Source organism: Pelodiscus sinensis, chromosome 4 (assembly GCF_049634645.1).
Source record: "Pelodiscus sinensis isolate JC-2024 chromosome 4, ASM4963464v1, whole genome shotgun sequence".
In the NCBI taxonomy this organism is placed as follows: Eukaryota; Metazoa; Chordata; order Testudines; family Trionychidae; genus Pelodiscus; species Pelodiscus sinensis.
Genome location: NC_134714.1, coordinates 58515561 through 58543031, shown reverse-complemented (window position 1 = coordinate 58543031; position 27471 = coordinate 58515561). Strand labels below are relative to the sequence as shown.

The window sequence follows — 27471 nt, the reverse complement described above, 5'->3', positions numbered from 1 at the left end:
TGCTTTTGAGGTAGCCATAGAACTCTGACACAAGAGGTGATTCAGGTAATGCGGATTACAGTGCTTATGGGTTCACATATATGCAAGAAGCCTTTAGATTACAAAGTCATAACTGGGTATTATGAGAGGAGGCATCTAAGTAGCTCGTCGTATGTCTCTGCTTACATATTTCACATTGTGACATGACAGCTGTGAAATACTGTTTCCAGTTATGTTACAGAAATGAAAAATTCCTTTCCCACTCCCTTCTGCATCCCACAACCTGGCAGCAACAGTCTGGCCAACATCCACAGTTTAATGTATTTGTAAATATCACATATATATTTCCAGCAATGATCTATTTCCAGTAGTTTTCCCTTTCTGCACTGCTAATAAAAAGCTCTGTTGTTTCTTAATGATACATAATTCAGGATACTTTAGTTTCTCAGCCAACCAAAAAATAAACGAGGTGGGTTGTTTTTTAAACACAGTACATTTGGTTTAGCAGTTAAAGCAGGTATTGGAAAGTCAAGAAATCCTGCATTCTAGTCCCAGCTTTGCCACTTTGATCCTGATCCTCAAAAGTATGTAGGTGCCCAATTTCCACTGAAAGCAATAGGAGGTTTGCTGAATAGGGGTGGATTTAACCATGTGCTTCAGTGTTTTGCTAAATGGGGATAGGAAGTCTAAGTTCCCAGTTCTGCAAAGAGTTATGCAGATACTTGACTTTACATTAGTAGGACTACTCAGAGTACAGAAAGTTAAGCATATGCCTAAATCATTTTGGGATCTAGTTTGAAGTTTGAAGAATCTTACTGGAAAACCCCATATTTATTTGATATTCTCTTCTTTTCCCCTGTGAAAGGACCTGTCAGCTTCACTGTGCATATTATGATTTAGAACAGTAATTCTAAATAAGTGCTTACAGAGTTAAAAGCAAAAAATAATAAAAATATAACAAAATCTCTATCTTTTATCGGTATTGTTACAAAAAAATCTTCTCTTTAAAAAACTGCCAACAATGTTTTCATTTCTGGGAAACTGCACAGACAAGTCTGCGGCCAACTCTTTTGTCTTTATATTTCCAACTGTTCTGGTTTACTTCTTCTGTTTCCCTGTCAAAAATTGCCCTTTTAGTCCCAGTTTAGCTAAGGGTGATGGGAAGTTTACTACTTGATCTTTTCCTTTATTTCAATGTTTTGAATTGTAATTAGCATTTTTCCAGTACTCGTGCTTTATTCCCCAAATGCAGGCCCTTTTACAGAGCTGTTTCAAGTAATAAAAGAGCTGTCATTTCATTCTCCACAACCAGCCATGCTGCCTGTTCATTCTCTTTCAAATGCTTTCATTCTTAGTCCAGTGAAATGAAATTATACAATTATGTGCCATTAAAAATACTGGGAAAAGTGTAAGTCCACTTGATGCTAAGAGAGCTTCTGCATATAGCATAGGAACCTTTTTGTAGGTGCTTACAATGAATCACTTATCAAACATTTGGGGGGGTTGGAAGCACTTTGTAAAAGTTGAAGAGTGTAAATGTTTTTTTTTTTCCTAAGAAGCCTTAGTAATCAAAATATGTAAGTGAAGAAGTCAGCCTAGTACTGACTTCAGATGAGACTGCAGAGGGGCTTTTTGTTTTGAAACCAGATAGGACCAGGAACTCTTGTGCAGAAGGTATTATTTCTTTACATGGTTTTGAAATGAACATCTGAATGAAAAAAAGCCAAAACAAAACCAAAAACATTTCCTCCTTTAAGAAAAATACTACAGCAAAGTTAGAAGAGAGAAGAATCCTTTGGAGTCAGCTGGTGTGAAATCTATCATACTCATTAAAAAAATCATAGCTACTTTCTGCTCCAGTATGTAATCAATGGAGATGGGATGGTATATTTTCCTGCATTTTGCGGGAATTTACCCCTTTCATACAGTAAGCTGTTTGGCTTAAATGCTGTGCTTTCTTTAGCTATGCCTTTACTGCAAAAAGGTATGCTTTAATATCCTGATAGCTATCTTGATGTTAAAGTCTAATGGAGACAAGGCACTATAGTTTTTACCTCAACCTAGTCAGGGTAAATCCCTTGGGGCAGGGACAGTGATGTGGGAAGTGGGAATAAGCTATCTTTTTTCATCTCTTTTGCATTGAAGACAACACCCTTTTATGTCTGGAAAGTCTCTTGTGTATTATTGGAAGTTTCTTGAACCAAACAATAAACAGCTACTATAGTAATCCCCCTTACAGGTGTAGAACCATCATTCGTGGGGATGCCTTCTTTTCCTGACCCACAAAGGGACTATGAAAGATAAAACTATTTGCATTGTAATGCACACTCTTATGCCAAAAGGTATGTATTAACAAAGTTCCAAATCCTGTATTCTTAGTTGGAGTAAAATGATCACTAACTGTGAAAGTCTTGCTTAAAGCCCACACAAGTTGGTACAAAATTCAAGAGACTATCTTCCATATCTTGGCCCTTTCCCGCAAAGGGATAACTCCATCTGATATGGGAAGTGGCTACTGGGTTATTCCTTAGGCAGGCTTGGTCCTACAAAAAAATCAGATATAGTCTCTAATGAAGGCATTCACAGTACTGAGACTTTTGCTCTGAAGGAGCTCAACATGTTGTCTCTTTTACCAACAGAAACTTGGCTAACAAAAGCCACACCCACCTTGGCTGTCTCATCTCCTGTAACCAACATGGCCACATCACTGCAAATAGCTGTCATTTGACCATTTAGTTCAAGACAAAAATCTTAAAAAAAGACAAGATTTATACATTTTAAACTCAAGATTCAGTGGTCTGTAAATGAATGGTCTGTAAATGAGGGACAGCAGTCAGGAATGGAGAGAGGTTCTATAACACCATTCAAGTCACTCATTACTTGTTGTTCTTTGTGCTTTCTCCTGTGCCTCAGTTGTTTTACAATGAAATTAAGCCACTGACTCCCTCGTTTTTTCTTACAGGGGATAGTTGGATGAGGAAATATTGCAATAAAATGTAGAAGACACCTATGTCATTGCCAGGGATAAGAGTTTGAGTCTATGAGTTAAGGGATAATAATTATCTTTGTAATAGGCAAAAGATGATTCAGATCTCCTTAATCTGTCAAACCAATCCATTCATTTCCAACTGCTTTCACTCCCACCTCCCTGTCTGCACCCAAGAAACTCCTCCCTTTCCCTCCCACCACCCAGGAAAACAGAAAATGGATGAAAAAGAGCCAGGCAAGTTTTCTACGGTCATTCAGCTCCAGTTGCTAATGCTGCCGCCATGGCATTCACAATAATTTAAGATTTGTAATGCTGCCATGTGTTCAACATATGGCTAACAGATATTCCTATTGTCAGGAATCACATAGTCACTGGAAAGCAGTTAGCATCATAAATAAAGCAAACATAATCAGATACTACATACTTCTTCCTCATGGTGAATTAAGATGATGCACTGGAATTCAACCCCATTCTTCAATTAATGGCAGAAAGCATGAATGTCAGAGACCTGGTACTGTACATATCGGGTAAATGATTTACTTAACTCTTTCACTGTCCCACAGAGAAACAAGTGTGTTGGAGTGCATGTGTTTGGGCTGTAACCCCATGTTAGCCAGCTATATTCCTGGGAGTATAATACATGGGAGTCTTGACTGTAGCAAAGCCACCCCCCCCCCTTCTATTGCAAAGCGCTTTCCTTTTAAAGTTGGCCTTTAAATAGTTCACTGTCAATGGATTAGAATGTCAGGGAAGCTTGTCAGCAGCAGCATGGGCTAGATTCCATCTTTGATCATGGGAGGTTCATTCGTTCAACCAGGATTTAGAGGACTAGAAGTTTGTGCATGCCTAAATGGGAGGTGGGAAGGAAAGAACTGGGAAAGGGGAGGGAGTAGCCATTGGTTCCTACTGAATGAAATAGAAACTTTTCCTACGGGTCTGTCTCCCTTTCTGGGGAAGCTCCTCAGCTGAATTGAGCTGCTGCTACTGTCATTGATTTCAGTGGAGCTAAACATGTATACTATCTAAAAATGTGTCCCTTTTGATTCACAGGGTTTTTCCTATCAGAGAAGCATAGGGTGGGAAGGGAACACAAAATGTCATCTAGTCCAGCCCCTTGTGCTTGGGCAGGACAAAGAATACTTAACCATCTCTAACAGGTGTTTATCTAACTTGTTCTCCAGTGACAGGAATGACAAAACCTTCTTTGGAAGCCTGTTCCAGTGCATAACTACCCTTATGTTTATGTTTAAAGGGGAACAGCAGTGCTTTAATTAAAAAAAAAAGACAGATTCTAAATCATTAATGCAATATCTGGATAGATTTAAAAATGATAAATAAATACTTAATAACAGCAAACAGTAAGGCTGCTTCCCTTAATTTGCAGTAAGGATTTGTGGCTGGCTCACATATAGGAAGTATGACAACTTGAACACAGTTTTTGCTAGATCAATAAAGGAAGAACACTTTTTCTATTACTTTGTTTGATGTTGTGTGTTTCAAGTTTAAATGTACACACATACACATACACACACACGAGTGGGTATTTGTGAAGGGTTTCTTTTTTTTATAGCATTTCAATATTTCTTCAGAGATTGGCCTTCTCTTTCAATTTGCATAGATCAGGATATGTGCCTGATTTCGAAGAGAGAGGCACTATCAAACTCTACTGGCTTAAGACACTGGGGTGAGGTCTTTCATGTTCTCTGTTCACCGGCAACCAGTGTCATCCTGCACAAAAGAGGAGAGTAGATTCAGAGGGAGTTTAAAACCTGGTCATGAATGTTCCCTCTAATGTTTCCCATCCATGTGAAGAATAATTTTATGTGCACCAAGGCACGTTCAGATGTGTACCACTAGTGAGCACTAATCAGCGAGGTGACATTGGAAGTTTTCCTGAGTGGCCACCCAAGACCTCAACTTAGAGGGAACACTACTGACTGTGCTGTATCAGCAAACAGTAGTTTTACGAATATGAAATTCCTGGGTCTTTCTCTCTCTCTCTCTCTCTGGGTATGTCTACGCTGCAACACTATTTTGGGCTTGCTATTCTGACGTCCCTGTAAACCTCATTCTACGAGGACTACGGGATGTTTCGGAATAGCGCTTTATTTTGAAATTTGGTGCTTTGTAGACACCAACAAATGACGAAATAAGCTATTTCAAAATATCACTGAAATAAGTTACGCTATTTGCATAGCTCAAATTGCGTATCTTATTTTGAGTTATGGTGCAGCGTAGACACATCCTCTGCTATAGCCAGTTCACATAGATCAGTATTTGCCTTGTAGCATTCGCATACCATGTTTGGCTTTAGTAGTTGTGCCCTCTGTATCTACCCAGCTTCCACACAGCATATTGTAAATAGGCCTGCATGTCAGATCTTTACATCAGTCTAAGCTTTTTGGTTGAGCCAACAAACCCAGACGTGATCTTTGCTCTCTTACAACAGTATAAATCAGTAATGCCACTGAAATCAATGGATTACACCACTTTTTCACCTTGTAAAGGAGATCAGAATCGTGTCCAAAATCTTACAACTAGAACTGACCAGAGAACAACAATGCCATTCCACACCAACTTTTGAGATTTCAAATTTGGCTTTGGTCCACTTTGAACAAAACTTTTCAAATGTGTTTTGTGAAAATGATATGGATGGTCAGCGTATATAACTAGTATTAGTGAGGCCTAACTTCATATCCCATACATTCAAAGCAGAGATTTTCATCCTTGATGACTTCAAATTATGCAGAGCAGAAATCTGAGCCTAGGTCTTCAACATCAGTGCCTTAACTAGCCACCTGTAATTGGTCTTCCTTGCCTTCTTCCTTCCTATTCCTCAGCTGAAAAGCTTCTTGGAAAAAACAGAGTTGTAACTTGTAAGGAGCAATATAGGTCTATGTAAAATACTGCAATGTAACATTAATTTCAGAAAAATGTTCTAATTAGCTCTACTTAAAAACCTACTAGATTTCCTCCCCCTCTTTCACTAGGCAAAGCTACTGCACAGTTTGTTTAAAGGTCCCTTATCGGGCATTGAATAAGATTGTCAAAAAGGACTTTGTTTAGCTAAACACAAATGTGCCAATAAAAATAATCAAATCACTTAACTCGTTACCCATTCTTATACTATTTAGCTTACTTTGCAGATTATCATCTTTAAATAATTAGCAAAATCTTAACATGACTAATATACTGTATTTGACATATTAACATGCAAAGCACTCTGTGTGTATAAATCATATACTTTTGTCTACTTAATAACTTTAAGTATTATAGTTTGTTCTTAGATATTTTTACCAACGCTTTCATTGCAATGCATTTTATTTTGTACAGCTTCTTTCATACAAACCATATCTTAAAATACTTTAGAGATAATTAATACCCTTGAAGTTTGTAAAATACCTTACAATGTCAAATTTTTAATTCTAAAGAGCTAAAATAGTAAACAGTTATAGCATCATAAAGCGGTTCTTGATCTTTAAAATATCATAAATGCCATCATGCAATTTTTTTCAGAAACTCATGTACTTCCCCAAACAAACCAGAAATTCAGCTACTGTTGATTGATACTCTGTACAAATATATTACTTTATTTGAGCAATGTGCACAATTAACTGAAAAAAGATATTTGATATTTTTTCTGGTTGAATCCATAAGAGCATGTCTGAGGAAAAGCTATTGATGGGGGTTTTATGTACAATTGCAATCCCTTTTGGAATTTGGTCTCTTTCGATTGTGAAAGGGCGTGCCTACCCCATTTCAGAAAGCCAGGCCATACACAAAGCTGAAGATAGAATTGGTAATCCTACTACCAAGAATACAAAGTCATGGGTTACAGTTTCTCAATAGTTTTGGGGGGGGGGAGGCGGAGTTCCTAATTTCAAGTACAATCAATGGGGTTTAATGGAATCAGCAGCCTGCCATGAATTTAAGTTATTTTATCAGATAGTTTTAAAGAAAGATTTACATGTTATTTGTGGTAACATGAAGGCTGCGTCTAGATTGGCATGATTTTCCGGAAATGCTTTTAGCAGAAAAGTTTTCCGTTAAAAGCATTTTCGGAACAGAGCATCTAGATTGGTATGGACGCTTTTCCGCAAAAGCACTTTTGGCAGAAAAGTGTCCGTGGCCAATCTAGACGTGCATTTTCACAAAAAAGCCCCGACTGCCATTTTCGCAATCGGGGCTTTTTTGCGGAAAACAAATCTGAGCTGTCTACACTGGCCCTTTTGCGCAAAAGTTTTGCGCAAAAAGACTTTTGCCTGAACGGAAGCAGAATAGTATTTCCACAAGAAGCACTGATTTCTTATAGTAGGAAGTCAGTGATTTTGCAGAAATTCAAGCGGCCAGTGTAGGCAGCTGGCAAGTTTTTCCGGAAAAGTGGCTGATTTTCTGGAAAAACTGGCCAGTCTAGACACAGCTGAAGTGTATAAAAAAAAGGACAAAAATCTCCAAACTCTAGAATATGTTTTCCCATCTCCATACTGATCTAAGAGAGACATTCAGCTTCTCAGGCCCTGTTGAGGTTGTAAGCAATTATCAGGCAGTACCTCAGCAATAATGTAGTTGGTTTGTGGTGCCTAATTATCACATCACTGAGTAGCGTGGATTAAATCACTGAGACCCACAGCTCTTAAAGGAACTAGACATCAGGATTTTTTGAAGCTATTGAACAAACCTCATCCTACCCTTCACTTTATAAAATATGCATTTACCAAGTACAAATATTGTGGGAAAGCACAGGAAAGGGATTAAAAGATTGAAAATTGAGTCACTTTAGTGGTTGAGTCTTTAATCTGACAAGTAATTAAATGGGCTTCCTTTAGATGGTAAACCTTGTAGAGCCTGTAGAACCATTTTCCCTAACAGTGTAGAAGGCAAGGGGAGGGAAGCTGAAGAATCACTCTTCTAGCTCTATGGGACCTAATGGTGTGGAAAGGCCTCAACCAACTCAAATTCTGTCAGTGTTGTTGTGGCCATTGGTCCCCAAATGTTTGAGACACAACACAGGTGAGATATCTTCTACTAGACCAACTTCTGCTGGTGAGAGAGACAAGCCTTTGAGCCTCACAGAATTCTCTTCCAGAGCTGTGTAACTTGAAAGCTTGCCTCTTTCACCAACGGATATAGGGCCAATAAAAGATATTATCTCACCTACCTCATCTCACTACAATTTTGTCTGGCTGCAGCAGGACATAGATAGAAGTGTATGGATATATTTTGGGCCAGTGAAATCAATGGAAAGTTCTTCTCTTAAACTGATGACATGACATATAGCCCTGGATTTCTATTTTAGATCCACCCTATGATAATTTCTTTGTACTTCAGGTCTGAATGAAGAATAAGCAGGAAAACAGGATAAAGGGTTGAGTATGCTCAATAAGTAGGGAGTATGCAGCTGATCCTGTGAAATCTTGAGTACAGTCAACATCTGATGTTTTGGGGATCTGCGATTGTTCAGTATCATCTTGCCATATCCAATTACAAATCTCACCTTGCAGCATACACTCCCTTCAACTTAAAACTTCTGTTAATATATTCTTGGTAAGTGTAACAGGGTGTGAGACTCACTGTTGTGGTGCCCCCTGCTGGTCACTCTGGGAATTATCAGCCCTGGAATGCCCCCTTTTGGCTGGTGTCTCACCTGCTGTTACCTATTTTTCCTATACCTCTGTGTGTTAGGGCCCAGTCCCTCCCAGACTGTGGCATCTTCTTCTCTGGGTACTGCCCTGCTGCAGTGCCCCCACACATTGGGGTTCTTCCCCTCAGAGACCCCACAACCCCCACCTTGCCTCAGAGACCCTACTGCCAGTAACTAGCCCCTTACATCAGGGACAAACTGCAGTCTGAAATGGCCACTCATCATAGAAAGGGGGGGTTGGACCTACTGCCTTTGCTTATCCTGGCAGCCTAGTATCTTGAAGCATTGCTTCAGGCCCTGCAGCCTGGGAGCTTCCTAACCAGGACTTCCCCAGCTCTGCCTACTTTCCCCTGGCCCTACTCCTAAGCCAGAAAGCCTCCAACTTCCCTGGCAGCTAGGTCCCTACACAGCTGGAGCAAGAGTGAGTCTATGTCCTCCCTCCCCTCCAGGAGCCTTTATTTATACTGCTCACAGCTGGGCCCTAACTGGCTAATATCTGCCACAGCTGCTGGCTCCACAACTCCAGTCCTCTCTCCCAGGTCTGGGTTTTAACACTTAAAGGGCCAGTGCAGGGCAGATGCCCCATCACAATAAGAAAGAAGAGTGTGAAAAACTTGTGTTGAATTCAGATGGTAGAAAAAATTCTGAAGTTTTGCAACCTACTTACAAATAGTTTGAAAAAGGCAAGAATCAGTGAGTAAATGTTTGTTCAGCTGTAATTACTAAATAGAAAATGCAGCATCACCACAGTCCAGTTTTTGAAAATCTAGTGAATCTGAATTTTACCAAGTAGAATTTCAGTTTCTGTCAGTCTTCTAACTTTTGCATTCTGTCTTATCTAGGTTGAGCATTTTAGGAGGGAATGTATCTTGTCTCACAGATTGAGATTTATAAATATAACATTAATCCATTTGTTATTATTTCTGGGCCACTTGATATGTAGGAAAAATATATATTAATAGGGATGTAAGCGATTAATTGACTAGTTGACACACTAGTTGACTAGTTGCTTCCCCCCACCTTGCTGCTTCTATCAGAGTCCCCTGCTGGCCCCAGGCTTCATGTGGTGTTTTAATCTTTGAAATGTACATTGCAAAGGCGGAATGCTGCGTGGCACTTCTGCCTTTGAAATGTAGCAACAGTCGGGTGGGCTCTTGTTACATTTCAAAGCAGAAGCGCCCTTATCGACTAATTGAATAGTTGATAGAAATTCCATCAACAATTCAATTAATCTAATTTTAACATCCCTAGTGTGTAACGTGGCCTCTTTGCCTGGAAAGCAATGCCACATACCTAATAGAAGTAACAAAATTTGATCAGATGATCCCATCACAGCCCATCTGACTGTAAGGTGTGTATCAATCTGTAGATTTAGGAAGGAATCCTTTTCAAGTTCACCAGCGTGACAAAGACTTCTGAGGTGAGCTACGCAGTTGCAACTTCAAGACCAGTAGTTGGCTACCAAGACTGGCTGGGATAGGTCTTTATACAGAGACTACAGTTTCCCCCTTGCTTCTTGCATGAGAGTATTAGATGGCCATGGACCAGATGGCGGTCCCTTTTCACCTTTCTTTTTTCTCTTGAGATAAAGCAAGTAATTTACATAGCCTGATATGGGGTTTACCATTGCCCGACAACTGGTAAAATTGAAGGCCCAGGGTGAGGCCTGCTGATTAGCCTATATCTGGGAATCTCATCTGCACTATAGCCCCGCTTGGATATTTAGAGGTGCTGGTGTTGAATCAGCTGACATGATGAGAACTGCATTGACAGTATTGTGACAAGGCTAACGGTCATACTGAATAATTAAAGTGCTTTGATGGAGCAGGGTAGGGTTGGTACCTGTCTTGATTTTTATAAGATCAGTCCTGTTTTAATGGAGTGAGCTCATGTCCTGGAATTTAGGCTGATAGGACACCTTATATCCTAATAAAATGGAGAGCCTCCCATTTACAATATAACCTGCCTATGACCAGAGATCTTTATCATCATACACAAATGTTATTTTCCTCATTCATGGCATTCCATAGGAATATGAATTTGGACTCTTTTTAAATGTACAAATGCAGTAGCCACTCAGGAAAAAAAACAACATGGGATTTCAAAGTCTGCAAATTAGAGAAATACTAGCAAGTAGCCAAGGTAGGTGTGAGCATCTGAGAAGGATGAGATAGTGAAATGATAAAAACTGATCAGGTAAAATACTTCAGTAAGTAGATACAAACCACAGTTTTCTAGTTAGCAGAGCAATAACCAAGGCAGATTATCCTCCAAATACTGTGCAAAATGTCATGCTGTAAACACTGTAGATTGCTTGAATATTTATTAAAATAGACCAAAGTTGAAAGTATCTGGGTAAAACAATATTTATCATTACTTTAGTTTGTTTAATCACAGTATCTGTGAACAAAATAATAAAACTATAATTTTCATGTGTCAAACATGGGAAAATAGAATAAACACGGAAAATAAACTGGGCCATTTTCATCTTCCTCTTTATAAGCTGCTTTTTAATGCTATTTAACTCACATTAGCTATTAAAATGACTAATATTTTTAAAACTTGCTCCATGACAAATACAAAAACAACTAAAAGATCCTATTACCATAGCAGACAGCAGAATCATATTTTCATTATCCAGGAGAACAATGTTATAAATACAGCTGTTTTTCATCCACAATTATATAAATAATAAATATGCTGCCATTTGCAAGGATTTTAATAGCTGATTATATGTGTAAGCAATATTAAGATCTAGTGGAGAGCGGCACGAGTTTCCATCATTTATTTTTACTGTACTTATTCAGTGCCTTTGTCTTCATCTGAAAAATGAGGAACAGACTTCTTTGCGACAACGTTGTCCAGTCTCCGGCCTTGCAGATATGGATTCACACTCTGAAAATAATTTTTTTTCATTAAAAGATATTGATTAGGAATGAGAAAATATATCCAAGGATAACTAGCAATCTTGGATGTATAAAAACATTTGAATGTCAAATTTAAACAGATGGGTTGCCTTCCCAATGATTTATCAGTCAAAAAGATATGCCCATATCATTAGTCTTGGAAGGTCTACCCCTCTATGTGACTACTTTAGTGTATTTGTCACTGCTATAGTGATTGCAGTCTAGCATAGTTCTATGAAAAATAAGAAGCCTAAACCTCTACCAGACCAGATAAGAACATAAGAACATAAGAATGGCCGTACTGGGTCACACCAAAGGTCCATCTAGCCCAGTATCCTGTCTACCGACAGTGGCCAGCACCAGGTGCCCCAGAGATGGTGGACTGAAGACAATGATCAAGTGATTTGTCTCCTGCCATCCTTCTCCAGCCTCTGATAGACAGAGGCCAAGGACACCATTTTATCCCCTGGCTAATAGCCTTTTATGGACCTAACCTCCATGAAATTATCTAGCTTCTCTTTAAACTCTATTATAGTCCTAGCCTTCACAACCTCCTCTGGCAAGGAGTTCCACAGGTTGACTACACACTGTGTGAAGAAGAACTTTCTTTTATTAGTTTTAAACCTGCTCCCCATTAATTTCATTTGGTGTCCTCTAGTTCTTCTATTTAGGGAACTAATAAATAACTTTTCTTTATCGGCCCTCTCCACACCACTCATGATTTGATAGACCTCTATCATATTCCCTCTCAGTCTCTTCTTTTCTAAACTGAAAAGTCCCAGTCTCTTTAACCTCTCCTCATATGGGACCCGTTCCAAACCCCTAATCATTTTAGTTGCCCTTTTCTGAACCCTTTCCAAGGCCAAAATATCTTTTTTGAGGTGAGGAGACCACATCTATACACAATATTCAAGATGTGGGCGTACCATAGTTTTATACAGGGGCAGTAAGATATTCTGGGTCCTATATTCTATCCCTTTCCTAATAATTCCTAGCATCCTATTTGCCTTTTTGACCACCGCTGCACACTGCGTGGAAGTTTTCAGAGAACTGTCCACGATAACTCCAAGATCTCTTTCCGGATTTGTCGTAGCCATATTAGCCCCCATCATACTGTACGTATAGTTGGGGTTATTTCTCCCGATGTGCATTACTTTACACTTATCCACATTAAATTTCATTTGCCATTTTGTTGCCCAATCACTCAGTTTGGTGAGATCTTCTTGAAGTCCCTCACAGTCTGCTTCTGTCTTGACTATCCTAAACAGTTTTGTATCATCTGCAAACTTTACTACCTCACTGCTTACCCCTTTCTCCAGATCATTTATGAATAAGTTGAAAAGGATTGGTCCCAGGACTGACCCTTGGGGTACACCACTAGTTACCCCTCTCCAATCTGAAAATTTACCATTTATTCCTACCCTTTGTTTCCTGTCTTTTAACCAGTTCTCAATCCAAGAAAGGACCTTCCCTCTTATCCCATGGCCATGTAATTTACACAAGAGCCTTTGGTGAGGGACCTTGTCAAAGGCTTTCTGAAAATCCAAGTATACTATATCTACTGGATCCCCCTTGTCCGCATGTTTGTTAACCCCTTCAAAGAACTCTAAGGGTATGTCTACACTACCCCTCTAGTTCGAACTAGCGGGGTAATGTATGCATACCGAACTTGCTAATGAAGCCCGGGATTTGAATTTCCCGGGCTTCATTAGCATAAAGCCGGCTCCGCCATTTTTAAAAGCCGGCTAGTGCGAACCCCGTGCCGCGCGGCTACACGCAGCTACACGTGGAACGAGGTGTACAGATAGATCGGAATCGCTACGTAGTTCGAACTATCTAGCCCGTGCCGCGTGTAGCCGCGCGGCACGGGGTTCGCACTAGCCGGCTTTTAAAAATGGCGGAGCTGGCTTTATGCTAATGAAGCCCGGGAAATTCAAATCCCGGGCTTCATTAGCAAGTTCGGTATGCATACATTACCCCGCTAGTTCGAACTAGCGGGGTAGTGTAGACATACCCTAACAGATTAGTAAGACAGGATTTCCCTTTACAGAAGCCATGTTGACTTTTGTCCAACAAATTATGTTCTTCTACATGCTTCACAATTTTATTCTTTATTATTGTTTCGACTAATTTGCCCGGTACTGAAGTTAGACTTACCGGTCTGTAATTGCCAGGATCACCTCTAGAGACCTTTTTAAATATTGGTGTCACGTTGGCTACCTTCCAGTCATTAGGTACGGAAGCCGATTTAAAGGATATGTTACAAACCACAGATAATAGCTCAGCAATTTCCCATTTGAGTTCTTTTAGAACCCTTGGATGAATGCCATCTGGTCCCGGAGATTTGTTAACATTAAGTTTTTCTATTTGTTCCAAAACCTCCTCTAATGACACTTCAATCCAGGACAATTCCTCAGATTCATCACCCACAAAGGACAGTGCAGATTCAGGAATCTCCCCAACGTCCTCAGCCGTGAAGACTGAAGCAAAGAAATCATTTAGTTTCTCCGCAATGGCTTTATCGTCCTTGATTGCTCCTTTTATAGCTCGATCATACGTAATATACTATATGGCTACGTAATATACTATATGGCTACGTCTACATTGGCATGATCTTGCGGAAATACCCTTTAACACAAGAGTTCTTGCGTTAAAGTATTTGAGCAAGAGAGCGTCTACACTGGCATGTGCCTTTGCGCAAGAGATGTGCTTTTGTGCAAGAGCATCCATGCCAGTGTAGACGTTCTCTTGCGCAAGAAAGCTCTGATGGCCATTTTAGCCATTGGGCTTTCTTGTGCAAGAAATTCATGTTGCCTGTCTACACTGGCCTCTTGCACAAGAACATCATAGGGAGCATCATAGTTCTTGTGCAAGAAGCACTGATTTCACACATTAGAATGTCAGTGTTCTTGAGCAAGAACTCCCCACCAGTGTAGACAGGCAGCATGTTTTGCGTGAAAGCGGCCACTTTGGCACAAGATTGCGCCAATGTAGACACAGCCTATGTGCTTTATCTGCAACAGGAAAAGAAATCAGATGAACTTGATGGATTATTCACATGCACACAGTGTTTATGTGACTGGGATTTTAATTTGTAATGTTAACTAAAAGTAGGCTATAATATAGTTCCATTATGGAGCTTTACAAATCTTTAAGAGGAATGTTGACACAAAACTTATTTAGACAGAATTAGTTTGATTCAATTGCATGACTGACCTGCAATTATTAAAACTCATTTTCTGTCTGCTATTTTTAATTCTTAGTAAATGAACAAAAAATAGCTCCTAAGGAAAGATTTTAATAATTATAACTCAATCTTTCCCCCACGAAAGAAGCTTAATGCAAAAAAAAATCCATTAACTATAAAGAATAAAGGCCCTATACCTATTCTACAACCCTTCAAGGTAGAAATATACATAATTGGATGGACTAGAACTGTTCGTATAATCTAAATAAAATGCTAATGTCTTGATCCTCTTCTTAATGCAGGGACTGGAACTGGGGGACTGACAGGGAGCTAGAACTATTATTCCCATTTTTAGATGGGAAACTGAGGCATAAAAAGGCTCAGTGACTTGCCCAAGGTCAGATAGGAAGCCTGTAACAGAGTAGAGAACTTGACTCCTTGTCTTTCAGTTGCGGGCTAGTGCACTAGCCACTTACCCACGCCTCCTCCCACATGACAATGATGAGCATTATATTCCTGTTACATCAGGCAGCACAGAGAGAATATTTTTCTTTCTTTTGTACATGTTTCACTACTCTTACCTTAAAGTGAGTTCTACTATATGAAAATACACCACATATCTGCTCCCAGAGGCACACCTACTCACTTTACTGACTGACAATAAGTTGATACTTTATTTTCATGTTAGCAATGCAAAGCCAATACAAATCTAGGTGAAGGAGGAAGATTCTTTTTTACAGAATTGATTACTAAATTCTGATTATGGAATGCTTATTGTTACTGATGTGTGACTCATAGACTCCAAGGTCAGAAGGGACCATTATGATCATCTAGTCTGACCCCCTGCACAGTGCAGGCCACAGAATCTCACCCACCCCCTCCTAGAATAATCCTCTCACCTACATCTCACATATTGAAACCCTCAAATACTTTGAAGGCCCCAAGATGCAGAGAATCCTCCAGCTGTGATCTGTGCCCCATGCTACAGAGGAAGGCGAAAAACCTCCAGGGCCTCTGCCAATCTACCCTGGAGGAAAATTCCTTCCCGACCCCAAATATGGCAATCAGCTAAACCCTGAGCATGTGGGCAAGACTCATCAGCCAGACACCCAGAAAGTTCTCTATAGTAACTCCTATCATCCCTTCATTGACCTATTTCCCACTGATAATGAATGGTCAATTAGTTACCAAGATCATGTTATCTCATCAAACCATCCCATTATCACAGAACTGGAAGAGACCCCAGAAGGTCGTCAAGTCCAGCCCCCTGCTCTAGACAGGACCAATCCCATCTAAATCAACCCGGCCAGGGCTTTGTCAAGCCGAGACTTAAATACCTCTAGGGATGGAGACTCCACTACTTCCCTAGGTAACCCATTCCAGTGCTTCACTATCCTCCTTAGAAAATAGTTTTTCCTAATATCCAACCTGGACCTCTCCCACCACAACTTGAGACCATTGCTCCTTGTTCTGCCATCTGTCACTACTGAGAACAGCCTCTCTCCATCCTCTTTGGAACCTTCCTTCAGGAAGTTGAAGGCTGCTATCAAATCCCCCCCACACTCTTCGCTTCTGCGGACTAAACAGACCCAAGTCCCTCAGCCTCTCCTCATAAGTCATATGCTCCAGCCCCCTAATTATTTTGGTTGCCCTCTGCTGGACCCTCTCCAATGCGTCTGTATCCTTTTTGTAGTGGGGGGCCCAGAACTGGAAACAATACTCCAGATGTGGCCTCACCAAAGCCGAATAAAGGGGAATAATGACATCTCTGGATCTGCTGGCAATGCTCCTCTTAATGCAACCTAATATGCCATTAGCCTTTTTGGCTACAAGGGCACACTGTTGAATCATATCCAGCTTCTCATCCACTGTAACCTCTAGGTCCTTTTCTGCAGAACTACTACTTAACTGGTTGGCCACCAGCTTGTAACTATGCTTGGGATTCTTCCGTCCCAAGTGCAGGACTCTACACTTGTCCTTGTTGAACCTCATCAGATTTCTAGTGGCCCAATCCACCAATTTGTCTAAGTCACTCTGGACCCTATCTCTGCCCTTAAGCGTATCTACCTCTCCCCCCAGCTTAGTGTCATCCGCAAACTTGCTGAGGGTGCAATCCATCCCTTCATCCAGGTCATTAATAAAGATATTGAACAAAACCGGCCCTAGAACCAAACCTTGTGGTACTCCGCTAGAAACCGACCGCCATCCTAACATCGAACCATTGATCACTACTCGCTGGGCTCGGCCTTCTAGCAATCTTTCTATCCACCTTACCGTCCATTTATCCAATCCACATTCCCTTAACTTGCTGGCAAGAATATTGTGGGAGACCATATCAAAAGCCTTGCTAAAGTCAAGGTATATAACATCCACTGACTTTCCCACGTCCACTGAGCCAGTTACCTCATCATAGAAGCTAATCAGATTGGTCAGGCACGACTTGCCCTTTGTTAATCCATGCTGACTATTCCTAATCACTTTCCTCTCATCCAAGTGCCTCAAAATGGATTCCTTAAGGATCCCTTCCATGATTTTTCCAGGAACCGAGGTAAGACTGACCAGCCTATAGTTCCCTGGATCGTCCTTCTTCCCTTTTTTGAAGATGGGCACTACATTTGCCTTTTTCCAATCATCCGGGATTTCTCCCGATCTCCACAACTTTTCAAAGATAATAGCCAAAGGCTCCTCAATGACATTTGCCAACTCCCTCAGTAACCTCGGGTGCATTAAGTCCGGACCCATGGATTTGTGTACGTTTAGCTTTTCTAAATAGTTCCTAACCTGTTCTTTACCCACCAAGGGCTGTTCATCTTCATCCCATCTTGCGTCACTTAGCGCAGAAGTCCAGGAGCCGACCTTGTCCGTGAATACAGAGGCAAAGAAAGCATTGAGTACTTCAGCTTTCCCCACATCATCTGTCACTAGGTTACCTCCTTCATCCATTAGAGGCTGCACATCCTCTCTGATCACCTTCTTCTTGTTAACATTCCTGTAGAAACCTTTCTTGTTATCCTTCACATCCTTAGCCAGTCAGAACTCCATTTGCACTTTCGCCTTCCTGATAACCCCCCGGCATTCTCGATCTATACATTTAAACTCCTCCCTAGTCATTTGTCCAAGTTTCCACTTCTTGTAAGCTTCCTTTTTGTGCTTAAGTTCACCAAGGATTTCCCCTGTAAGCCAATCCGGTCTCTTACCATGTTTGCCTCTCTTGCTACACATCAGGATGGTTTCTTTCTGTGCCTTCAATAAGGCTTCTTTAAAATACTGCCAGCTGTCCTGGACTCCTTTCCCCTTCATGGTAGCATCCCAGGGGATTCTGCCCATCAGATCTCTGAGGGAGTCAAAATCTGCTTTTTTGAAGTCCAAGGTGTGTATTTTACTATTCTCTTTCCTTCCTTTGGTCAGGATCATGAAATCTACCATCTCATGATCACTGCTTCCCAGGTTGTCACCCACCTCCACTTCCCCTATTAGTTCCTCCCTGTTTGTGAGCAGAAGGTCAAGCTGCGCACGGCCCCTGGTTGGATCCTTCAGCACTTGTGTCAAGAAGTTATCCCCAACATTCTCCAAAAACTTCCTGGATTGCCTGTGTACTGCCGTATTGGTTTCCCAACAGATGTCAGGGTGATTAAAGTCCCCCACGAGAACCAGGGCCTGCGATCTGGAAGCTTCGCTCAGTTGTCCGAAGAAAGCCTCATCTACCTCATCCACCTGATTCGGTGGCCTGTAGCAGACACCAACCACAATATCAATGCTGTTGTTTGCTCCTTTAAACTTAACCCATAGACTCTCAACAGGTTTTTCTCCCTCTTTATACTGGAGTTCAGAGCAATCGTAGTGCTCTCTTACGTAGTGCTCCTCCTTTTCTCCCCTGCCTGTTCTTCCAGAACAGTCTATACCCTTCCATGACAACACTCCAGTCATGCGAGTCATCCCACCAAGTCTCTGTTATCCCAATTAAATCATATTTCTTGGACTGGGCCAGGGCCTCCAGTTCTTCCTGTTTGTTGCCCAGGCTTTTTGCATTAGTGTACAAACACTTCAGGTAACCAGTTGATTGCCCTATCTTCTCCATTCGAAACTGGGGTCCTCCTTTCTTGCTCCTTGCTCTATGCATTTCTTCCCGGTATCTGACTTTCCCACTCCCCTCAGGGTTTTGGTCACCGTCCCCCGATGACCCTAGTTTAAAGCCCTCCTTACTAGGTTTGCAAGCCTGCCCACGAAGATGCTCCTTCCTCTCTTCGTTAGGTGGATCCCATCTCTTCCTAACAATCCTTGCACCTGGAACAGAGTCCCATGGTCGAAGAAACCAAAGCCCTCTCTGCGACACCACCTGCGCAACCACGCATTTACGTCCTCAATTCGACGATCCCAGCCCAGTCCTTTCCCTTCAACAGGGAGGATGTACAAGAACACCACTTGCGCTCCGAATTCTTGGATCCTTCTTCCCAGCGCTACATAATCCGCAGTAACCCACTCAAGGTCATTCTTGGCCGTATCATTAGTTCCCACGTGGAGAAGCAGGAAGGGGTAGCGATCCGAAGGTTTGATCAGCTTGGTAAGCCTCTCAGTGACATCCTGAATGCAAGCTCCCGGTAAGCAGCATACCTCTCAAGATTCCAAGTCCGGACAGCAGAGGGATGGCTCAGTCCCTCTTAGGAGGGAGTCCCCGACCACCACCACCCGTCGTTTTCTTTTGGGGGTGGTGGCCGTGGAACCCCATCCCTAGGACTACGCATCCCATGCCTTCCAGTAGATGGTGTTCCCTTCTGGTTTCTTCCTTGTGAGGTCCCTTCCAAAGCTTTCAGCACTGCAGAGCCTGTGGAGACAGCTTGAAAGCGATTACTTACCTCTATAGCACTGGGGGATTCCCGTGTTGGCCTTTTTCCCCTTCTAGAAGTTACATGCTGCCAGTTCTGTTCTTGGTCATGTACTGCCGACTCTGGCTCCTCTGCCTGCCGTGCTTGAAGGATTAAACGTTGCCTTCTATCGAAGAAGTCTTCATCTTCTCTGATCGAGTGTAGGGTCAACACTTGGGCCTCCAGTTCTCTAATTTTTTCTTCCAAAATGTCGACCAGCTTGCACTTCGTGCAGATGAAATCCATTCTTTCTTCCGGGAGGAAGACAAACACAGCACACGCAGTGCAGGTAACAGCAGCAGACCCATCACCATCCATCGCTGCTGTCCTGTTCCCAAGCTCCTTGGTCACTTGCCCACTGCCTTATAAAGCCCTGGAGTGCCTGAAAGTCCCTCCCCCTACCAAGGCTCAGCCAATCAGCAGAGGCTTCTGGAGAACACCCTCTCTAAACTTCCTGTTAGCACTCACCTGTTCGTGAAAGAACTCAGTTAGACTTCCAGCTTCCTGGTTTAAATGGCAGGGTAGGATTTATTTTCTGCTTCAGTTATTCCAAAACAGAACTGCTCATTTTATAATAAATATGGAAGCCTGAAGCTGTATTTTACAACAGTCACTTTTCAGTGTGGCACTGCACTTTAAATTTCAAAGTCCAATTTTCTTCTTACTAAGAAATGCGGCAGCAACAAAGTTGAATGACAAATACCTTTTCTTAGACAGAGGAAGGGACAGGAGCAGTGAGAGAAGTCACGATTAGCAAGATGGAGGGTGCAAAAATTCTGTGTGATCACTGGACACTTTGTGTTAAGTCATCAAGAGAAGAATCCCTCCTGTTGTGTTCGTGACACAGCTGGATGCAGAATAATACTCCTAATTCTCTTTTCACACCTGCAGTAAATCAGTAGTACATTCACTGAAACTAATGGAACAACACTAATTATGGGGCCAAAATCTGCTGTGATTTACACCTTTATGGCATGTTGACATAGGCAGCTGAAGGCAGAATACTTTCTATAGGGATCTAGCATTGCTAATGGATTTTACACATATCTGTTATGGAGAACTATTTTTTTAAATCAATTTGAAAGAGCCATTATCCATGTTACCCAAAATCATTTCCTAGGCAAAATAAAAGATATTTAAAAAGCCAGTTAATATAATTTTGAGGATTGTACATGAAAGGTTTTCACTTGAATACATCTTCTGAATGCAGCTCACTGCGACAGAATCATAACACTTAGATTTGTTGGATTTTTATTAAACCAGACACTGTAGTTTACCACAGCAATGTCTTGACTTCAAGTAGTATTCTAAGTTACAATGCAGACATATTAGTCAGATTCTTCATTTCAGCAATATGATTTTACCTTTTTAATCTTCAGCAGCTCTACAGAGAATTAAAATTAAAACAAGTTGAATTCTGACAATTACCCTTTTTCTTCTTGTTGGTTCACCCTTTATCTTCTCAAGGAGTAAATTCTTATTCTGCAAAAATATATATAAAAATATGGATCAAATTTGGTTAATTCTTCTTTTAAAGCAAGACCGTGTCATTTAAACATTAGCATATGAATATTTTGGAAACCAGTTTAGATCAGAATGCCATGTTATTGGAAAGATAAACCACAAGGAAACATGTGGATTATTGCAGCCACTAATACAGTATTTTGCTATTTTTCAAGAATAGTCAGTGTCATCAACAATTAAAAACACAAGCATATTAGTCTGAGATGTTATACTGTACTGTACATTTTTGTGTGCAGGATATAAGTGCCTCAGGAAGTGGGGAAATGTTAAAAATACAAGAAAGCTGGGATACCAGTCTGTTATAGCTCTTCCTTTCTTCTGAAATAATTGTACCTGTTTAATTTTTTTCCTTATACAGTATATGCTTTCAATATTCCTTTTTTAAAAAATTGCTGTCCTAGTCACTTATATTGTTGCCGTAAGTATTTTACTATTCTCTATGCAAAGAAGTTTTGCTAAAATTCTTTTAGTGCCCACTCCTTTCTTTGTTTAAGTAGTGCCCCCAATAAAGTTTCTAAAAAGCATTTGGTCTATAACATTTTTAATAGAGTGAACCTTTTAAAACCTGCCAAAAATGTCTTGGCAGAAAGGAAAGTTATGATGAGGAAAAAAATATGACTTTGTGACCAAAGTTTGTATAAGTGTTTCCACATATTGCTATATTTCATACACGTAGTGAACTCGAATAAGGTCTGGAATATCGGACACATGCTCAACAGATTTTGGTTCAATTCTGATTATACTGTAGAAAAAAGAAGCAACCTGAAAATGCGGTGAGTTTCATTTTTAAAGACAAATACTATATAAACAATGCCATTAATTCTGCTATAAACAACTTACCTAACATTGATCATATAAATAGGGAGTGAGAGACAAATTCACACAACTTTTCTACCCTCTATGCAGCCTTCATACGAGAAAAACAAACATTTTAGAGAGCTACAATGACATCTGCCAAAACTGTCTGTTTTGTACTTTTCATGTTCATTAAACCCAAATTCACAAGGCATATCTCTTGCCCAACCTCAACTATTTCATCTGGGATGTGCCAGAAAGGCAAAGGAACAGAGAGGAAATTGGCCAAAGAGAGACATTCTTGGCTACAGTCATTTAGCAAATTCACTTGGGGGGATAAAAGGTTACTCACCTTTCATAACTATTGTTCTTCGAGATGTGCTGTTCACATGCATTCCAATTAGGTGTGTGCGTGTCACATGCATGGATGTTGTAAACTTTTCCCCCAGCAGCACCCATCAGATCACCAGGGAGCTAGCTCCCTGGTGTAGTACTGGTACAGCTCACTACAGTAGTCTTCTGATAATCCGGAACCTATAGGACTTAGGTGGTGCCGGATTATCAAGTATGCTGAACTATCAGGAGGTACTATAAACTGGATATATATATATATATATATATACTGTATACATTATATACTGTATATAAAGTGTTCTTAATCCTTTTTATTGTACATACAGTATACTGTAATGTTTTAGTTTTTTAAAGCCTTTTTTACCCTTTTTGCTCAGTTCAGCTGCTGCCGCTGTTACCTTGTGACTCATTTTTTGCCGAAGCTCACTCACTAGGCTCTTGCCATTTTGATGCTGGACTATCAGGAGTGCCGGACTATTGGATGCCAGACTATTGGGATTTTACTGTACATATAACCCTGTTGACCTGACTGCTCCTCAATGCCTTCTTGCCAGCTATTCCAATAGAGGGAAAGGAGGGAATGGATTATTATGAGAGCTGAGCAACTGTTTTTATTTCTTCCGGTGCTTGATTATGTTGATTCCAATTAGATGACTCCCAAGCTACTCCAAGGAGATGGGATTGGAATTAATGCATTATGGACTGTAGGACTGCTCCATCTACAGCAGCGTCATTTCTTGACTGTTGGTCAATGGCATAATGAGCTGTGAAAGTATGGATTGAAGACCAGGTCACAGCCCTGTATACATTATGAGTAGGGACTTGGGCTAAGCAAGCTGTCGAAAAGATTTGAGCCTTTGTGGAATGGGCCATGATCAATGGCTCTGGGGTACCAACTAGTTTATAGCACTTATGGATACAGGCTGTAATCCACAAAGAGATATGCTGAGGAGAAACAGGGAGGCCCTTCATATGGTCAATGAGGGCCACAAACAGTTGGGATGATTTCCTGAAGGATAATCAATATGGAAGGTTAGAGCTCAATGGACATCCAGAGAGAGTGCAGCTGTTACTGCTGTGCATTGGCATCTGGCTTTGGATAAAACACTGGAAGAAATATATCCTGATCCATGCGGAACTGAGAGATCACTTTGTGTAGGAAGACTGGGTAAGGTCAGAGCTGCACCTTATCCTCGTGAAATATGGTATAAGGGGACTAGGATATGAGTGGTCTCAGCCCTGATACCTTTCTGGCAGATGTAATTGACACTAGAAAAGCCACAAGAGGCAGAGGAGCAAGAAGTGGCCCAGGGCTCAAAGGGTAAGTACATGAGCTTGGACAGGACTAAGTTAAGGTCCCTTGTAGGGAGAGATGGCTGCATCTGGGGGTAGATCTTTTCCAACCCCTTGAGGAAGTACACAATCATGGGGTTTACGAATGCTGATTGACCAAACTCCCCACAGTGACCACTAGTTGTTAGATTATAAAGCTAACTCCTGCTCATCCAAATGTAGTAAATAGTCCAGAAAGGATGGGATAGGTGCCTGGATTGGCACTATCTAACATTGGGTACACCAGCATGTGGTGTGCATCTTTTCCACTTAGTGAAGTATGTGACCCTAGTGTACAGTTTTCTGTTGTCTAAAAGGATCGGCTGAACCTGGTGTGAGCACTGGAACTCTATGGTATTCAGCCAGGGAACTCTGCACAAGTGGTGGAGGAGCTCTGTACTGGTGGGAGAAGGTAAAGTCCAATGATTGCTACTCAATCAGGAACAATGCCTGTCCCTCAGTGCCAGGAGAGTGTCTGGCAAACAGTGTCACACGTCAGAGCCCAATGGGAATGGGCACCAATAATTCGGTGCTGGGGAGCACTGAATTTCGTGTCTTGCATGCTTAAGGCACTGCTGGCACTAGTGAGTGGTACCAGGATTCGGGCAAGTCAGAGCAGTGCCTTGACCAGTGCAGTCCAGAGACGGGGAGCACATCACATCACAGAAGGCTTCCCTTGCAAGGCCAGGTGCCTGGCCAGTGCCAGAGGTCTAGGGACATCTGTTCATGGCAAAGGTGTCATCAGCTCAATTAAGACTCTGGCAGCCTCAAAAGTATGAGGCATTGTAGGCTTCACTGACTCCACTTCTTCACCGTCATGGGGGAGCCGCTCACTGAACCGTGCCTGAGCTAATGGAGTCAACGGTGTCGCTTCCCTTTGCTTGGAGGGCCTCTGGCCTGTAGGAGGGCTTAACAGACTTGTAAGAGGAGCAACCCCTTTCCCCTCTCTTGGGGGCTGCCAGGTATTTTCAGTGCTGCAGGTCCTTAGCAGAGACCTTTGCTCAGGTCTTACTGGTCTGAGTGCAGCTTTCATTAGCAATTGCCTCAAGCGAAAGTCCCATTCTTTCTTTGTATAAGGGCATAAATGATTTGCAATTCTTGCTAATAAGCTTCCCCCAAGCAATGCAGACATGAGTTGTGGGGGTCACTATTAAGCTTAGGCTTATAGTATGAACCACAAGCCTTAAAACCCTGGGCGTGTGGCATAATACACCTCCTTGAGTGGGTAGCAATGAATGAACTATCACCCTACTAACTAAAGTCACTAACAGCAAATTACTAACTATTAATAAACTACCTACTAAGCTAGAACAACTAGGCTAGGGTGCACTTGCGAACAATTGAACAGTGTTCCAAAACCACCACTGACAGTGAAAAGGAACAGTGGGACAGTCAGGCCTGAAGGGTCATATTTAGCATGCTATACTGGCCCCACTCCAGGGGGCTCTCTGGCTGGCCCAATCGGTGCTGCTAAGGGAAAAAGTTTCTGATGACAGTGCACATGGTGCACACACACCTCACTGGAATAGACATGAACAAGCTCTCAAAGAAGAGCTTCCATTTTAATATTTAAAAAAAATACAGATGAGTAAATTATTCCCTGTAAGAACCAGCACATCATTTGCAGTTTATCTTAATCCGCTGTTAGACCTTATACTTTTCATTCGGGGGGGGAAAAAATCTCTCAGAGAGACAAACTTGCATGGCTATTAAGGCTAATACTCATATTAGGCAGGAAAATTCCTCACAATTGAACTGTTCCCGCTCAACAAGATCATATTTTGTTTAGTCTGTTTGGAAATGATTTAAGACCATAACTACCATTTAAGTATAATGTGTAGCACAGGGCAGATAGGGTTATGAAACATGATCTAAGATTGTGTTCATGTGGTAAAAGCAAATCTGAAAATATGTGCCTGTGATGGGTGTATGTGTTTGGGCCCTGTTTCCTTTTGCTTCTCCCTGTGCATTTCCCTAGCACCCAGCCTAGTTATTCAGTTTTGGACATTAGGGTCTGACCTTGGGCCCAAGTGCTCAGATTATGATGTTTGTACCCAACTGACTAATGCCATAGACTGGGGAGGAGAGGGCGGGATCTCTCCTTAGATCTCTTTGGTGATTTCAAGAAAATGCGGATGCCCAGCTCCATGCTTTGGATATATAGGACCATTTAGCATAATTTACTTAAAAGGAAAAATACAATAGCAACGCTGCACACTAGAGAAATACTTTTTATCATTATACTCAGAATCTCCAGGTCTCACAGTCTTCATATCTGAAGTTTTATGAACAGTACAAACTGGAAATATAGTGCATTGAACTGAAGAACCTGTTAGCATCCAACATTAAAAAAGGTCAACCATTGATGTGACCCTACCTAATAATCATTATTACTGCCCCCTCTTTAAAAATGTGATTGGGAAAAAATGTGTCCACATAATTGGTGCTCCCTGTTATTACAATTATTGCAAGTCAGTTATTTGGCGGTTAATATGCACAATTACCATAAAAATGCACATATAACTATGTACAAGCATTTGTAAAAATCTATTTTAAAACATCAAAATGCCTTCAGAGTCAGGCTGGAAAATGATCAAATTCTTTATTCTTTAGATGGACTAACCAATGTTGAAAAGCCAAGTGGCACAGCTCACTGCAAACCACACCATCCCTCTATTTTGTGCAACAGTTAATTTCTTGTGAGCAAGCTGCTAATTCAGTTGCGAATGACCTCTTTTGAAACATGTAACACCACCTGTCCTTATTGAACAGCAATTGTTTTCAGCTATACTAACCTTACAAGGCTGCCATAAAACATATTAATGGAGTCCTTTCCCCCATTTGTTAAAGAGATCCTCACTTGTTTACATAGAACCATCCCTGATTAGTGGGACAGACATCTTTCTGGGAGACAAAGGTGGGACGTCAACTTCCTAATGTCAAGTCTTTAAGGAGGAAGCTGTTCTTTCTGAGATGTCCAAAAATTACTTCTTTGCTCATTTCAACACCTGGAAACTCCAGATCCAATAGGATGAGATTTGGTCATCATATTGTACTATTCTGCTTCCCATCAGCTTTTTCAATATTAAGTAAATATAAAAAAGTCAGTACAAATAGAAATCCATAAAGTGCTAGCTACCGACGTTCAACAAGGTCTAAGGATCAGGGATAGCAATTTCTTTCATGCTGAGGTCTGGATCTTCTGGTACACTTATGCTCCTGCTCATCATTTCTCTCTCTTTTTTTTTAACTGGCTCTGGTTCACCCACTCTAACTGATAAGCTAAACCAGCACTGTTTCTATCCTAGAGATGGGAATTTATGTTATTTCCTGCTTCAATATACAGAAATGTTGTTAAAAATGTCATTGTTTTTTAGTTCTCCACATGTATCAGAATGAGTCAGATAGGCTGGCTATACTCTATTGCCTCTGGCTATACTCCATAGCATGAGCATGTTTAAAACTTCTGCAGTCAGCCAGTCTAAGAAATATTCCTATGTGAAAGAGTAAATTGTAATGGAAGTTATTTTGCTTGCCAGCAACAGCTCATGCACCTCTCTATATGGGTATCACCAGCTTGAGACAGAAACTAGGGGGTGAAGAGATTTTGGATCCAGATGGAAAATATTTCCCTATTGCAAAAGAAAAGGTTTAATCAGAAAGGAAGAAAGGGGGAAAAAGCGAAGTTTCTCTGGCCAGAAGGTAAGAGATCTCAGCACTAGCAGATACATGCTTAAGGAGGAATCACCAAACTCATGTGATCTCAGGCATCTCACCAGCCTCAGGCATCTGTCCCATGGCAAGAAAAATACAATCAGCAGTCTTTTAGAATCTCTTATCCTCTGAAGCATAAAGATCACTATAAAAATTGGAAGTGAACAAGTCAATCTATGCATGTTTCC

At 41.1% G+C, this 27471-nt stretch overlaps 1 protein-coding gene across 2 annotated transcripts in view; it reads right to left on the bottom strand.

Moving 5' to 3' along the window:
* Nucleotides 1-4370: 4370 nt before the first annotated feature.
* Nucleotides 4371-27471, bottom strand: part of LOC102455501 (neuroendocrine protein 7B2) — a 98233-nt gene continuing 75132 nt past the window's right edge. Inside the window, exons 5-6 of one of the 2 annotated variants that reach the window (XM_025189462.2) lie at nt 20993-21046; nt 4371-4696 (exon numbers count right to left, since the gene is read on the bottom strand). In XM_025189462.2, coding sequence (XP_025045247.2) covers nt 4676-4696; nt 20993-21046 — 75 coding nt within the window. In that variant the 3' untranslated portion in view covers nt 4371-4675. Of the gene's footprint in view, nt 4697-10961; nt 11505-20992; nt 21047-27471 lie in introns of those variants that run through there. The other variant, XM_006132692.4, reaches the window with a different exon arrangement.